Here is a 17,697-nt window from a genome sequence, read left to right on the forward strand (position 1 = left end):
TGTTTCATGCTGTGCTGCCAATCCATTTATAAGTAACCTAGTAGAGAATAAATAGACAAAGCTTAGTGATAGGTCTGTCTCAAACAACAGACGAAAAAATTGATTTTTTGAAGTCTTCATTAAACATATAGGAATATTAGGAGATCAACTTAAAATCCACAGTGTATCTTCTGATAAATGATAATATAAGTCTGCCCTTGAAGGACTTAAAGAGAAAAACAAAAGTCTTGTACTATTTTCTCAGAATTGGAGTTTGGGAATGCAATCAGAAGTCTTAAAGGAATAATTAATATACTAGTGTATAGATTTAAAATCAGTTCCGGAGTGTTCACTGGGAAATGAAGTCAGGAATTACTATGAACTAACTTGTTGAAAAAAGAAAATCTAGGGCTTCCCTGGTGGCGCAGTGGTTGAGGGTCCGCCTGCCGTTGCAGGGGACACAAGTTCGTGCCCTGGTCCAGGAAGATCCCACATGCCGTGGAGTGGCTGGGCCCGTGAGCCATGGCCGCTGAGCCTGCGCGTCCAGAGCCTGTTGCTCCACAACGGGAGAGGCCATAACAGTGAGAGGCCCGCGTACCTCAAAAAAAAAAAAGAAAATTGGGTTCTTAATTTTTATTTCCTGTCTTAGTTTTGTTATGGATCTCCTTTCAAGTATTTTAATTTTCTCTACACTGAAAATTGCTCCTCATTAGCATCAGAAAGTGATGTATTTCTACAGCAAAGGCATATTTGCATTTTAAAATTGAATCATCTTTGAGTACTTTGTTCAGGGACAGTTAGGCCAGCAGTCACTTTAAATGAGAAATGGAGATTTACCACTGTTGTCACATTTAGCTGTAGTACCAAACATACCTTGCGTATTGTACTACCAACAAAATTATTTTTCTGAGTATCGTATACTGGTAATTAAACTAACAGACATTCCTTTAAGCAACTCTCGTCTGCTTCATTAAGTTTTTATTATCCCTGTCTGCTGTCCCCAATTCCTGTGTAACCTCTCCTTTCTCTAACCTCAGCAGTTCTCTTTTCATCCTCTATGAAACTTAGTACTTCCTACCTTCATTTTATAGTTAACATGTGTGTGTCCAGTATCTTATATCTTCTTTTTTTATATATATGAATTTATTTATTTGTTTGTTTTTATTTTTGGCTGCGTTGGGTCTTTGTTGCTGTGCGCGGGCTTTCTCTAGTTGCGGCGAGCAGGGGCTACTCTTTGTTGTGGTGCTCAGGCTTCTCATTTTGGTGGCTTCTCTTGTTGCAGAGCACAGGCTCTACGCCTGAACTACTAAGCACAGGCTTCAGTTGTTGTGGCACGTGGGCTCTAGAGTGCAGGCTCAGTAGTTGTGGTGCATGGGCTTAGTTGCTCCGTGGCATGTGGGATCTTCCCGGGCCAGGGATCAAACCCATGTCCCCTGCATTGGCAGGTGGATTCTTAACCACTGCGCCACCAGGGAAACTCTTCTATCTTCTTGAAGGGAGGGTTATATATAATAACATCTTTGTATATTATATTAAACACAGTTTGAATGTATGAATGAGCATGATAGTTAAAAGCTTAAGTTCTGAAGCCTGGACTGCCTGTGTTTCAGTCAAACTCTGCCATGTAACTGCTGTGTGACCTTGGGCAATTAACAGACTCTCTGTTCCTGTTTCCTTACCTAATAAAATAACAGTACTAACTGGACCTCCTGAGGTGGTTATGAAAACTATATGTAAAGCTTTTAGGACATTTACTGACACATATTACATCCTCAATAAATATTTGTTGTTACTACTCTTACCACTACTAATAATACAGAAAATAATGGGAGGTGAGCCCTTCCTAACTCATCCTGTCACTTCTAATAAGTAGACTCAGTCAAGTCTTCATTTCGTTCTGGTGGTGTTGCTTAAAACCAAAAGTGAATGTTTCTCCAAGATGATTTTTACACTTTCCTAAAGTACTTAAGTTACAAGCTAGCAAAAGTCATTTATGTTCTAGGTGGATAAAATTTTCTATTGCGAATCCATCAGAAAGTAGGATAAATATCTTTGAAATGGTAACTTAGGTCAGTGTGATAATTGGACCAGTTTTTCCAACCGTATATATAAAAGAGACAGCCATACGTTGTCTCATGTCTCAAGGAAAATCTCAGTGCTGCCTATGAACTAGGTTGGCACCCAAACTACAAACAAACCAAAAAAAAAAGATGAATCCTCCCTAGATCCAGGTTCCAAGTTACAAAAAAATGCAGACATTAAAGGAACAAATTAAATTACCTTGGGGGCTATAATCTATAAAAACTTCTATAGAACAAATAATCTTATTTCTTCAAATAAATTACGGGCAATAAAAGTTGAGGGGAGAACTTGAGATTGAAAGAGACTTAAGATATATCAGGTAGCTACAACATGTATACTTCACTTAGGTCTGGATTCAAACATAAAAAGCAAACAAAAACAGGCATTAATGAAGCAATGGACAATTTGAGCACTGAATGTGTATTTGATGTTTAGTGATTTTTATTTATTTATTTAATTCATTGTATTTATTTGGCTGCACAGGGTCTTCATTGCGGCATGTGGGATCTTTGTCGCAGCATGTGGGCTCTTAGTTGTGGGATGTGGGATCTAGTTTCCTGACCAGGGATCGAACCCAGGCCCCCTGCATTGGGAGTGCGGAGTCTTAAGCACTGTGGACCCCTAGGGAAGTCCCTGTTTAGTGATTTTTAAAACACGAAATTGTGATAATGAGATTGTTTAAAATGTCCTCAAGTCTAGTGATACACGATGAAATATTTGTAGATGAAATGATATGCTTTCCAGGGATTGCTTCAAAATAATATGGGGAGTGGTGAGACAGTAGATTGGGAGTATAGGTGAATGAGGTTAATCCAGCTGATTAGGATGAGTGACAGTCATACGCTGGGGTGGTGGGCTGTTAGGGTGTCATACTATTATGCCTTCTTTTTCTGCCTTTGTATCTATTCCTCTTTTTTCATTCTGTTTTTATGCTTTATGTCATTTAAATAAAATGGGTGTAGTATTTATTCAGTATCACAAAGTATACATACACACATACTTTGAGATGTCTGTTCTTATCCTTGTGACCAGCAACACATGGTTGAGCCATTCATCGGTAGGACATCCTCAAGGAGGAGATATATTAGCTTTGGCTGTGATAGATTAAAGTTAGCTGATATGTAGATTAAAGTTCAGCCTGGGCTTTTTTAACCCCATTCTTGGACCAGTTAACTGCTATTACTAAATTGCTAATTGCCCTTTTTCTCTGATTCAACAGGATACCTTTGTGCTGTCCTCAGAGAGCTGGCTGCTGACTTGACTGCCCCTGATATACAGGTGGCAGCATCCACATTTTTACTTCCACGCCTCTGTCATCAGGATGATCTTCTAATATTAAGTCCTTTGCTACAAGATACTGACCATAGATTTATTGAAGAACAGGTATGGTCATTTTTCAATAACTCTTTGGGTTGATTCAATCTGTAAACAGTGGTTTTATTTTTATTTTGGGGCACGACTTGTGGCATGTGGGATCCTAGTTCCCTGACCAGGGATCAAACCCGTGCCCCCTGCAGTGGGAGTATAGAGTCCCAACCACTGGACCTCCAGGGAAGTCCTGAACAGTGGTTTTAAAACCTTATATGTAATTTTTTTTTCTTTTAGCTCCTGCTTGGTAATGGTATTGCTTGTGGAAGTCTCGAATATGACCCTTATTCTATTTACGAGAAAGATGTAGAGGGAGATTCGGTGCCTAAGCCCTTACCTCCAACACTATCAGTTATTAGCTCTGCAGTCAAGCTCTTTGGAGTTGTATGTGCTCATGTGGGAGAAGCTCAAAGGTAAACCATCTTCAGTAGTTCACTTATCCTGAAATAACATTTCAGGATTGGTAATTGGTTCAATGAATGCATAATAGAGAACCGGTGGGTAAGAATGATGTTGTCAGAAGTTCTCATTAATATCAAAGATTTCTTATAGATGACAGGTGAAGGTAAGATTAAAGGCTCTTGTTCATTCACCTGGCTAATATTTAATAAGAAGTAATTAAGTCAATGATGAGATTAAACTGAAAACTGCTAGGCACTATTGTGGATGCAATGCTTTTCCCACATTAGCTTCTTATCTAGCTGAAAATACAAATGAAAAACTCAGTGTCACAAGAACAGTGATTTATGAGCTATTGTTACAAAGTAAAACACTGGTTTTCTGCTTACACAAGGTCTCGTAGGCTTTCTTACCTTGGAGGCCTTATCAAGCCATCATAGATCCAGGGATTAGTCTTCATTTTAGTAGATTTCAAAAATTAGATTAAAACAGATTAGTCTTCAATTTGGTGGATTCACTTCACTCAAAATGAACTTTGGTTTTTAAAAATCAAAGGCTTCTGGGACTTCCATGGTGGCTCAGTGGTTAAGAATCCGCCTGCCAATGCAGGGGACACGGGTTCAATCCCTGGTCCGGGAAGATCCCACGTGCCACGGAGCAACTAAGCCCGTGCACCACAACTACTGAACCTGCGTGCTGCAACTACTGAAGCCCGCACACCGAGAGCCCGTGCTCTGCAGCAAGAGAAGCCACCGCAATGAGAAGCCCACTCACCACAATGAAGAGTAGCCCCTGCTCTCCTCAACTAGAGAAAGCCCGCGTGCAGCAACGAAGACCCAACACGGCCAAAAATAAATAAAATTAAGAAAAAAAAAAAGCTTCTAATGATTTCTCATTGAGAATGAGTTTCTTAATAACAGGATAATAACTTTCTTGGGGATCAAAAAACACTTCTGATAGCTAGTATCCAGGAAATTTCTATCTGAGACACTATGTGGGAAGTGAATCTCTCCCATGGGCTGTGCTGGTTAACAGTTTGTAAATTATTAACTATCCTCATTCATTCCCATTCATTCTCTGTCTCTTTCATGCTAGACAAGCAACACGCATTTGACTAGCTCATAGCTTTTATATCATTTTATCTGTTGTCTTCCAGAGAATACCAATTAGGTAAGGAGGTTACCTTGGTCTCTGATGAAGACTCTCAAAAAATATTTGAGTCTTGTCAGCAACACATTTCTGAAACAGGCTTTTGGATAGTTTACTTTCAGTGGATAGAAAAATGAATAACATTTATGTTGATTTTTAATAGCTTCATATCTTCATTTAAAATGATAGTATTGATAGTATTTACTCAGTATTATATGTTACATGTATATTTTGAGATTAATTTCAAGAGATGATTTGAAATTTGTAGCCTATAGTTCACTGTGTATACTGTAACTGTAAAGTTTGGGTTGTATTTTAAGACAATATATGACTAGGTTATAAATGAATGCTGTAGCACTAAAAGATGAGAGGAGAATCACAGTGAACTAGAATTTTCAAAGAAGAATTGATGGAGAGGATGAGATTTGTACTAGTCTGTAACTGTACTATTATCTAGTGCATACAGTTAGTTTAAAATAATTAATTTGGATTAATACAGCAGTAACTACAGTAGATGGAACAGAGGTAGCCTTGTGGGCAAAAGATTTAAATTAAGCATGTTTTTAAATGACTCCACTAAACTCTTTTTGATAGGTCTCAGATAAGAAGTGAAAAAGAAAAGTATACTTCTTAGAAGCTTTCCTTTTAAAAAATTGATTTTATTACTCTCCTAAAGAACGTGGGGGGTTTTTTTGGTTTTCTTTTTTTTTATTTCTCCCAGATTTATTGCCTAATTATAGTCTCAAGAAAATAGTTTCTTATTTCTGTTGTTTAAAGTTTAATAAACTTTAAAACGTGCCAAATTCCTTTTTATCCCACCTGGATGAAAATAATATATAGAATGAATATTCAAGGGAGGAGAGGTTTTGTTTGTTTTAATAAAAAAGTTGAGACCTGGTGAAAGCAAAACATTCTGTTTGGATTCTAACTGAATAAAAATAGTAGGCAGTGGTTTGGAGAATTTTAAAGGAAGTTGTCTGGCAGGATCCCAGATTCAGCAACTATCAGCAGTCTCCAATGGGTGCCCTTAGAGCACCACAGAGAAACATAGATAGGAAAGTTAAGTTTCTAATTTCCTGTTATCCTAGGTATGATACTTGTTTAAAATGGCAGACCTTTCTTCTTTGGGCCATAGATTTGCATTTCTAGAGAAGAAATATCTTAATCAAAGTACCTGTATTCAACAACAAGTGAATATTTTAAAGCATTTTGTTATCGTGGTTATCTTCATGTTTAAACAGTTTAAAAGAAACTCTTGTAGTTAACATGATGTTGTCCTAAGATTTAGAAATAGGTTTTTCATATTTTATTTATGTAATTAGAAATTAAACTGTCTTTAAATCAGTTGATTATTTTTTATTAAATTTATTTATTTATTTGTTTTTGGCTGCATTGGGTCTTCATTCTGCACGTGAGCTTTCTCTAGTTGCGACGAGCAGGGCCTACCTTTCGTTGTGGTGCGCGGGCTTCTCATTTTGGTGGCTCCTCTTGTTGCGGAGCACAGGCTCTAGGCATGCCGGCTTCAGTAGTTGCGGCACACAGGCTCAGTAGTTGTGGCTCGCGGGCTCTAGAGTGCAGGCTTGGTAGTTGTACACGGGCTCGGTAGTTGTGGCACACGGGCTTAGTTGCTCTGCAGCATGTGGGATCTTCCCGGACCAGGGCTCAGACCCGTGTCCCCTGCACTGGCAGGCAGATTCTTAACACTGTGCCACCAGGGAAGTCCCTAATTATCTTTATTTTGACTGTAGGATTCTAAAAATAAGAGAAGTTCGCATCGATAATTTTAAAGCACTAAAATGTTTAAAGTTCTGGAATATCAAGATATTCTACACAGAGAAGAAGTTATTACTGATCTTGTGTATGTGTTGTTTATGGTTACTTTTCAATATATTTTGCACCTAGTTGCAAAGAATGAATTACTTAATTCACCTGAAGATTGTTTCACCCTTGACTGTACATTGCAATCATTGGGACAACTTTTTAAAACGTAGATTCTGACTTAATAGTAATGGTATGCATACTACATTGGGCACTGAAATTTTTAAAAACTCCTTAGATGATTCTGGTGTACAGCCAGGTTTGAGAACCACTGCTAAAAATGCTATAAAATAATGTAGATTGTGAGTTGATGAAGAGAGAGGGAAAGGATAGTTATAGTTCTCTGTAGTGAAAATTTTCACCATTATACGCCCTCTCTGAAAATATAAGTAAGGTAAATCAGCATTTTCAAATTTTATGCCTTTGCTGTTTACTCAGTTACCTATGTGTTTTTATTTCATCCAGACTCAAAACTTTTAATATCTAATTTCATTCTGAACTAATAATTATATGTTATAATTGATACTACTTAGGAATACCAATTCAGTATTACTGAAAACTGGTCATCTCCATCTTCCTGAAGATTCAGAATGTTTTGTTGTGATCTCTGTCAGAATGTGGGGGTAAAGGGTGGAGAAAAATATTTTGGGCTCTGGTAGTCTCATTTACAATCTTTGGCCCATGAATGTGGGCAAGAAAATAGTACAGGTCAGGTTTTATTATAATGTAACAAAATTCTCAAGCTCTAACCTTAAGTATTTTTACTGCTTTCAACATGACACAGTTCCATTATAGCAGGTGACTAGGATGTGATCTAATAATGATGTTTTAGGTTTTAAATTCATAAGGCTAATAACCATATGGTTATCCTTAATTTTTCTTCCTGCAGGCAATTTGGGCATAAATGTATTCTTGAAACATAATGACTTAAATATAATCTTGGAAAATAGGCAGAAAAAACTTTTATATGATACATTAATCATGTTATTTATAATAAAAATTAGAAATGGCCTAAATGTCCCAAACTAGGGAACTGGGTAAATAAGGTATTGTATTACCAGATTATATAATACTAATAGCTATTTAAAAGTATTTCAGTACATGTGGAATCTAAAAATACAATGAACTAGTGAATATAACAAAAAAGCAGACTCACAGATACAGAGAACCATCTAGTGGTTACCTGTGGGGAGAGGGAAGTGGGAGGGGCAATATAGGGGGAGGGAATTAAAGGTACCAACTATTACGTAAAAAATAAGCTACACGGATATACTGTACAACTCGGAATATAGCCAATATTTTTAGATAACTATAAAGTATAACCTTTAAAAATTGTGAATCACTATATTGTACACCTGTAACAAATAATATTGTACATCAACTATACTTCAATTAAAATAAAAAAGAAATATCACAGGAGGCGAAGAGAAAAAAAATTATTTCAATGCAGTAATTAATAAGATGGGATTAATGTTTAGGGAAATGAAAAAGAGTTACTAATAAAGTGTATACACTGTGATCCCAGTTTTCTAAAAATGATATCCATATACGTGGGGTGGAAACGGGACCGGTGAGAGACTAAAACAAAGATGCCAAATGTTAATAGTGGCTCTTTCCAGATGGTGGGATTATGGGTGAATTTTATTATTCTTTCCTGTGTTTTTCTGAGTTTTTCAGGTTTATTATGATGAACAGAATTAACCTTGAAATAAGGAAATAAATATTTAACTAAATAGACTACTTAGAGTTACCGTGGGTTTTCCCCAAATTTTTAGTGATCCACCATGTTTATTATATTCTCTGAGTTGATTTTATGTATATTGCTTTCCTCAAGTCATACACATGTAACTTCACACCTTCCCTTTTTTCTGACTTCTTCCACAGCTGGGTTTTTTAAAGCACAATACCCATATCTATTCTGTTTTGATAACAGAATTGTCATTTGGAACAAAACTGTATTTGGGTCTTGTGGCCTCATCAGAGTGATAGAGATTTAGTTACAGGCTCAGAGATACTATTGCAAGTACGTTAGAGTTGAGTAAAAGTATACCCATGTGCCATCTTCAGCCAGTCATGCCCTGTTTTCACTCACTGGGTGCAGCTGTCCTTTATATTGTTCAACAAGCACATTTGACTGCTGACTACATGACAAACCCAGATACTAGAGAGATGGAGATCAATTATAAGGTCTATGCCTACCATAAAGATAGTTCATAACGGAAGAAGTATTCTTAAAAATTATTTGTTTTCCTGATTTAAAGGGAGAGAAGGGGGGGGAAGGAAGTTCAGAGCTCTGAAGCAATGTTTCTAAAGAGAAATTGGTGGGAAAAAATGGGGTGATTTATTTCATGGTTACATATTTTTAATCTCAACAAATGGATTTTAAAAAAGGACATGGAAAACAATTTATGGAAGCTACATTAAAACCCATGGACACATTCAACCCCACACCAAAAGTAATGTGCATATATTCATCATAGTTAGAATTGTGAAAATAAGAAGTTTGCTGTCCACCAGTAGGAGAATGGTTGAATAAATTGTAGTATGTGTGTAGTAAAATTTGGCTTCCTGAAAATTACCAAAGAATAAAAATGATTTGAAAAGTGCTAAAGAGGTAATGTTAAGTGAGAAAAGCAAGTGTAAAAACTGTGTTATATATAGTATGATCCCAAGTACATTTAAGGTATGGTTGGGGTTCGAAAGGCTGTGCTGCTTCTCATTATCTGAAGTCAGTGCTACCTTTAAAATGAAGGAATGTATTTGAATCCAGTATGTCCTGTTATTAAGAGCAAAAATGTTGACGCAAGTGACTTTCAAAATATTTGTTTAGAAAATAGTTGCTGAAATAGCTGAATTTGCCCGGGTAAATCTGTATTAAGTGATACATTTGTTGTTATTTCTTCACAAAATAATGCTTCTCCCCCACGGTCATAATGACACATAATCAAAATATTTTTGCATTGGTTGTGATATATTTTCATTTCCTAAAATGCTTCAGTGTGTTTGACAACAGTTTATCTCATTTTAGTAGTTCCAACAAAATGCAACAAAACAAATTTGTAGTGGATACTCAGTACTGTCCTTTGACTTACTTTATCTTTAAATCTTGTTTCTGATTTTAGGCTTCTCATACTGGAACAGCTTTTGGACAGTATAAAGCATACAAAAGGAGCTCGTCAACAAGTAGTTCAGTTACATGTTGTTTCTTCAGTTTCTAGTTTCTTGAAGGTAATTCTGTTTTTTAAAAATTCACGTTTGCTTTATTATTTTTTTTCCCTAATGTATGGCCAACTAAGTAGGTTGGGGAAGGTGTTTTTAAAGGGCTGGTTTTTCCCCCCCGATTTTTCTTAATGTTTCAGGATTTGTAATTCCCCTTTTACCTTTTTTTTTTTTTTTTTGGCCACACTGCATGGCATGTGGGATCTCAGTTCCCTTACCAGGGATCGAACCCGTGCTCCCTGCATTGGAAGAACAGAGTCTTAACTACTGGACCGCCAGGGAAGTCCCTCCCCTTTTATTTTTTCTCCATATAAAACTTGTTAGTCAGAAATCAAATTTATAATCTTGGCTTAGAACCATGCTTTAACCTACCAACCCTAATATCCCAGATCTGGGATTGGCAGACTATGGCCTATGGACCAAATCTGGATCATTGCTGCATTTATGGCTGATTGTTTCTAAGTAAAATATAATAGGCTTCATTGATCATTTATTTTATGGAAATCCCTATTAATGTTCTTCTGAACACATATATACTACAGTGATAATTGATTACCATGTTGTTTGCCTGGAGGTTTAAAATTCTAAAGTACTTCATGAGAAAAATGATGTATGTTTACTGTGGATTTTGGTATTCTGATTTTTTTTAAAGGAGTAATCACCAAATATGAACATATTTGGTTAACCAGAATATACATTCCAAACTGGATAAGAGAATTTACTAGAGTTGCAAGTTTGGATTGTTTTTTACATATTTCAGTATGTGGCTGGCTCTAAGGGACATTTGGGTCCAGAAGAAATGAGAAGACCTGTCCTCGCATTGGTGATGGGAGCCTTAGAAAGTCCCAGCCCCCTCTTGAGATGTGCAGCTGCAGAGGCATGGGCTAGATTAGCCCAAGTGGTTGATGATGGAGCTTTTACTGCTGTATTAGCTCAAGTTAGCTTTGACAAGTAAGTGAATTTCTTACTTAATACTCATGGACTATGTGTCAAAACTGGGTGTGTGGCTTGTTGGTTTGTTGGAACTTATGAAACTTCATTCTGATAATAAACTTTAAAAAATTGAGAAATATACTTTAAAATAAAGGAGAACTCGCCCCCACCCTGCCTTGGCCTGCTTGTTTTGGAACATAAAACTATTACTAGTTGTTTGGCTTTAGTTTTTATATGAGAAAGATCACTATCTATATGAGTGATGTAATAGGCCATCAGTGGACTCCGGGAGTAAGAAGCTTATGCAGTTTTATCATGTTAAATATAGATGATAGGTAGTAAGAACAACCTAATGGAAAGAGAGAAGGCTGCAGGTCAGGAAACATTAACTATATTTTTGTTTCTACCAGCTTTGTAACCATGAGCATGTTACTTAATCCTCTCAACCAGTTTTCCTCTATTTCATATAGAAGGTTATTAATGCTACCCTGCTTACTAAGAATATTAAGTAAATGAGATAATAAACATGAAAGTAGTATGAAAAAATAAAACAACTGCAAATAAATTTCATGGTTATATTAGTTATACATATATAAAGCTGTATGATTAGTGGTGGTAGTAATGCAGGCAGCGCTTTCACCTTCTAGTCTATTGAATATGTGTATCTTGGTTTGGTTGTGAGCTCAGCGTCTGATGTCAGATTACTAACTCGGTTCAAATCCCAACTCTTCCATTTAATAGTTGGTTACTTTGTAAGAGTCACTTTGGCTAAAATGACTAAGTCACTTTCATTTCCTCATCTGTTAAAAGGAACTGATAATATCAGTAGTGTGAATCTCAAGATTGTTGAGCAGATTAAAGGACCAAATATAAAGCGCTTAAACTAGTATACAATTCATAAGAAAACACCTAATAAATAATGAGTTCTCTTACTATATTTAATTTTTAAATCAAAGTTCTTGAGTTGGAACTCTCTTTATATGGAATTAGAGTATCTCAGCAATGGGAGTTTTTAAAGTATAACTTAATGATAAAGTAATAATGCCTGCCATATGAATTTAGTGTGTGTGTATTTCTGAGAGACATTGAAATTGCTTATATTTAAATAATTGTTAATAATGGTAAAGACGTTTTTATTTAAATTTTTCTCTTTTAAAGATACCTTTCAGGTTATTTCAGAATTTTTTTTATCAGTTAACGGTAAATATATTTCTGAACTTTGCAGCAAGTTTGCCTAAGTGACAGCGTGCATGCATTGGTTTTGTTTCAGTAATTGTCATTTCTTTTTGTTTCCATAATCACAGACTGAAATCAGCAAGGGACGCAGTTACCAGAACAGGACACTCATTGGCTTTGGGATCCCTACATAGGTACTTGGGAGGAATAAGTTCGTCTCAACATTTGAATTCTTGTGTTGGAATCCTTTACACTTTATCTCAGGACAGCACTTCTCCTGATGTGCAGGTAAGTACTTCATGTGATACCTTCCTTGAAATTCTTGATTTGTAGATAATGCAGATTATGTTTTTATTGACCATTACTAATTTATAACATAAATATAAAATAATAATTTATAAAATAATTCTTGCTCCATAATAAAATCAAAGCCATTGTTAACCTCGATGGATTTTTAAAATTCAAATTCAGTATCTTTACTTCATACTCATTGTCTAAAGTCAAATTCAATATCATTTTCTGAAAATGGATCTCCCTTCCATCTTAAAATAACGTCTACTGTTTTGTAGAGCTTAACAGGTACCATGCATTGTATTACATTCTTCTAAACATATGAACATATTTAATCCTCACAGTAATCTAGTATGTATATTCCCATTATACAGAAAGAAAACTGTGGTTTATAGAAGCTAAGTACTTGCTCACAGCTAAAAAACTAATATATCGTGGAGTCAGGTGAAGAACATAAGTCATGGACTCTGAACTCATGTTCTTAACCACTTTACCATATTATTATACATATCTTACCCATTTCTGTCAATCATCATTCTCCTGATATCTTAATCACATCTTGAATGATTGTTACTCTTCCTGCTTTTTTAATCCCCTTATTGTATCTCTGTCCCCCCCGTGTATCCCTAATTACTACAGTAGTCTCCTACCTGGTCACTTTATGTTTAAGTTCTTTTCTTTTCAACTCTCCCTAGATGTGAAGCCAAAAATGTTTTCCTGAAAGATTTTCATCTTGCCACTTCCTTAATGAAAAGCTGGGGAAACTGCATATTGCTTCTTTTTTTTCTTTTTTTTTTTTTTTTTTTTTTTTGGTATGTGGGCCTCTCACTGTTGTGGCCTCTTCCGTTGCGGAGCACAGGCTCTGGACACGCAGGCTCAGCGGCCATGGCTCACGGGTCTAGCCGCTCCGCGGCATGTGGGATCCTCCCGGACCGGGTCACAAACCCGTGTCCCCTGCATCGGCAGGCGGACTCTCAACCACTGCGCCACCGGGGAAGACCTGCATATTGCTTCTTAAATCAACTTCTCATTGAAGTCCCATCAACTGACCCAGAAACTTTCTCTGTTATTAACCCAAAGTACTGGTCTTCTCCTAAGCTGATCTTCCTACTTTCCTCCCACACATGTCATTCTCGTATCTGCACTTAATGTTTTTCCTATTGCTCTCCTCTGTTTCTATTCCTTTCTGATAATCCACATTTTTTAGTATTCCAACATCCAGTTTAACCACCTTCCTGTTAAACTTCAACATCCAACATGGCTTTCATTCTTGAGTTACCATATTACTAATAGTTTTCTTTTTTTTCACATCATCTGTTACTTGAGTTGATTTATAAGGTGTTCCATTCTTTCTTCTTCATTCCTTTAGTACAGTACTTTTTGCTTCTGTTTATTATATTTCTCCTTTTCCCCTTCAAGAAGTCTGTTCTGAACACACATCCTTTTATATTGACTATCTTTTGTTGATTAATTTAAATTGTTCTTTCCATGGCATCCAGTGTTATCAAATCTGACTCTTCTTGATTGCTGCTATCTCTCACCTAATGGGAGTTCATTTTTGTAGCATTTAAAGTACTGTAAGCTTTTCGTATACATCTATTGATAAGAGGGGTAAAAGTTTCTCAGTTGATTTCCTAAAAGGAGGACTCTTCAGATACTTCTTGTTATAAAAAGTTCAAGCATACATAAAAGTAGAGAACATGCTATAAGGAACCTCTTATACCCATCGTCTAGCTTCAGTGGTTATCAGTGTATGGCCAGTCTTGTTTGAACCAGAGTTGCCAAACTTATTTTATAAAGGGCCAGGTAGTAAATTATTTAGGCCTTACATGTTATACAGTCTCTGTCAACTGCTCAATTCTGCCATTATAGCAGGAAAGCAGCCATAAATAATATGTAAACAGATGAGCATGACTGTGTTTCGACAAAACTTTATTTCTAAAAATAGGTGGCAGGAAAAAAAATAAAAATAAAAAAAAAAATAAAAATAGGTGGCAGGCAAGATTTGGCTTAAAGGCATTTTGTTTGTTTAATATATAAATACATATTTATATATAACATGTATATTTGTTTTATAAATATAAATATTTATATTTATAAATATATTTATTTTTATATACTTATAACACCGCACCTGTTAGAAGTGTGCATCGCTGTGAATAAAGTGTAGGAACTGAATACACCATGTAACCAGCACCTAGATCAAGAAACAGAGCAATATCGATACCCCAAACACTCTCCTCATGTTCTCTTCTAGTTACTACCTGTCCCACCAAGGATAACCACTATCCTAATTTCCAACAGCATGTATTAGTTTTGCCTGCTTTTATACTTTATATCAATGGAATAATATGGTATGTACTTTTTTATGTCTGGCTTTCTTCAACACTGTGTTCAAGAGATTTGTCTGTAATTGTTGCATGTAGTTGTAGATATTGTTGAATCTTTTAAAAACTTGAATTTTCATTTTCTATATAGATTAAACATTAAACAGTTCTCAACAAACCAGATTTAGTTCAAGCTGTTAGCTAAAGAACCAAACACTGTATGGAATTCTTAGTGCTGAGATATATGCACATATGCCATTCTAAATTAGGCATTTGTCTCTCGATTGTTTTTTACTGGATATTTAAAGAGAAAAATTTTCTTAAAACTCCTGAAGTTCTCCATTTCTCTCTCCAAGTTAGTAATAACACACAAATACTTTACTGTGCTATTACATTATCACTTGCTTCAACAAAAGAACAACTCATTGTGTTTTATGTTTCTTAATGCTGCTATAACATTTTAAATTGTTTTTCTCTGTCTTCACAGACCTGGGCACTGCATTCTCTCTCATTGATAATTGATTCTGCTGGCCCACTCTATTATACACATGCAGAACCAACCCTGTCTCTTATTATTATGTTGTTGTTAAATGTGCCTCCTACTCATGCTGAAGTTCACCAAAGCCTTGGTCGCTGTTTGAATGCCCTTATTACTACACTGGGTCCAGAACTACAAGGTATGCATAGCTGCTTTTGTGATGTTTTACATAAAAATATATGCGTAAAAATGAATTCAGTTCCTACTATGGACTCAAACATTTCTCAATAAAGTGAAGTTTAGCGGAATGCTCTTTTCAAATATATGGGCAGAATGTTGAGAACAGTCTTGGGAAGACTTTGACTCCTGGATGACGACATGATAGAAAAAACATAGAAACTTAATCTAAGCTTTACCAACTATTACTTAATTGGGTGACTTTGGGGAAATCCTCATGTCTCTAAGCTTTAGTTTCCTCTTCTATCAAATAAGAGAAAATGTGAAAAACCCTTGTGATTGGCGCATAGTAGGTGCTCCGTATATTTTGTTAAAATAAATGCTAGTCTTATTTTTCTTACCTTGAAAAGATAAGGAGTACCATATTTAGAAAGATTAGATATGTCCTAAAAATGCTTCCCTTAACCAGTAAAATGACAGACATGAAATGGAATAGTTTAAAGAACTCTATCTCTTTTAAGATATAAATGACAAAGCCCCAAAACTCAGTTATTCTGATCTATTCAGATGCAAAGTACATGATTTTAATATATGAAAGCAACTCTCAACTAATACAAGCAGGGTGAAGTTTATTAGCACTTTCTAATTCTACTTTTCATGAAAATTTGATGTAAACTGCAGATAGTCGTAGGTTCTTCTTTGCCTAATCATTTGTGTTACCATAAATCTTTCAGACTAAAACTAACTAACATAATCTAAAAATCTATAACCTGGATTATCCCTGCTTTTGTAGGAGAAATTTACTTCACAGAACCTTAAGTTTAAGATGGGGGAAAAAAGGAAATTTTAAGCCCAGTAATATATGTTTAAAGGGTAATGATTTTATAGACCAATTATTAAAAGTTTTCTGCTTTCATTTTAGGTAACAGTACTTCCGTTTCTACCCTAAGGACTTCCTGTCTGTTGGGTTGTGCAGTGATGCAAGATAACCCAGACTGCCTTGTCCAAGCTCAGGCCATCTCATGCCTTCAGCAGCTTCACATGTTTGCTCCACGACATGTCAACTTGTCTAGCCTGGTCAGCTGCCTCTGTGTGAGTATAAAATTGTATATGTTCTTAGTTTCTATTATTGGAAATTTAAATTTAATTATTCTCTAGACTGTACAATAGCTATTTTCCCTCAGTTCTGGTCTTTTTTGGGCAACTTCATATAATCATATCTTAAACCTCTCATATATTGATTCATTTTTCTTCCATTAATGTTGAACTTAGTATTTGGAATATTGATTCATTAATCAGTAAAGACATACTGAGTGCTAATATCACAGGTAGTATATAATGCTATAGGACCTGGAAATATTTATGTGGTAACATCTATTTTTTCCTACTTCTTCTTCTTCCTCTTTCCCAAATTATTACATATAAAGTTCTTTTCATCCCAGATGGGCAAATAATATTTTTCCTTAATATTCTACCAGCATATGCATCAATATCTGGGTTCTAATAGTGTGTCTAATGAGTATAGAAAGGTGAAGGTGATCAGTAAAAAAGTTCTGATGAGATGCTTCATAATCCTCAGTGGTTTTTAAGATTTACCTTGAGCATCACCAGTTTCTATCTGGACTTGCCTGAAAAAGTTGAGTTACACTTGGAGTTAAAACTTGACACTGGGGACTTCCCTGGTGGCACAGTGGTTAAGAATCTGCCTGCCAATGCAGGGGACACGGGTTTGAGCCCTGGTCCAGGAAGATTCCCACATGCCACGGAGCAACTAAGCCCATGCACCACAACTACTGAGCCTGCGCTCTAGAGCCTGCGAGCCATAACTCCTGAGCCCATGTGCCACAACTGCTGAAGCCCATGCACCTAGAGCCTGTGGTCTGCAATAAGAAAAGCCACTGCCCTGAGACGCCCATGCACTGCAACGAAGAGTAGCCCCCACTCGCCGCAACTAGAGAAAGCCCGCACGCAGCAACGAAGACCCAATGCAGCCAAAAATAAATAAATAAAATTAAAAAAAAAACAAAATCAAAAAACTTGACATCTTTGCTTTTCTACTTTTTCTGCCCCTGTAATGTTCACAGCACACTCCCCTTAGTAACATGACAGTTGAGAATCATTACTTTAGACAGACCTTTCATTTTCAAGCTTAAGACAAAATATGCATTTCAGGCCTTGAAAGAACCTCAAAAATCAGTAAAACCAACCTTCTCAATAAAAATATAAACTAAAGACCAGAAAGTGAAATATTTTGCCCAAGGTAACATACCTAGGGAGTAGTAGCTCTAAGCCTAGAATCCA

At 36.1% G+C, this 17,697-nt stretch overlaps 1 protein-coding gene across 1 annotated transcript in view; it reads left to right on the forward strand.

Moving 5' to 3' along the window:
• HEATR5A (HEAT repeat containing 5A) overlaps positions 1-17,697 on the forward strand; it is a 91,441-nt gene that overhangs the window by 39,361 nt on the left and 34,383 nt on the right. The window contains exons 14-20 of the mRNA XM_065871438.1: positions 3,281-3,444; positions 3,667-3,842; positions 9,918-10,023; positions 10,775-10,965; positions 12,252-12,411; positions 15,229-15,418; positions 16,319-16,488. Coding sequence (XP_065727510.1) covers positions 3,281-3,444; positions 3,667-3,842; positions 9,918-10,023; positions 10,775-10,965; positions 12,252-12,411; positions 15,229-15,418; positions 16,319-16,488 — 1,157 coding nt within the window. The remainder of the gene's footprint in view (positions 1-3,280; positions 3,445-3,666; positions 3,843-9,917; positions 10,024-10,774; positions 10,966-12,251; positions 12,412-15,228; positions 15,419-16,318; positions 16,489-17,697) is intronic.

The sequence above is a fragment of the Phocoena phocoena genome, chromosome 2 (assembly GCF_963924675.1).
Source record: "Phocoena phocoena chromosome 2, mPhoPho1.1, whole genome shotgun sequence".
NCBI classification, from domain to species: domain Eukaryota; kingdom Metazoa; phylum Chordata; class Mammalia; order Artiodactyla; family Phocoenidae; genus Phocoena; species Phocoena phocoena.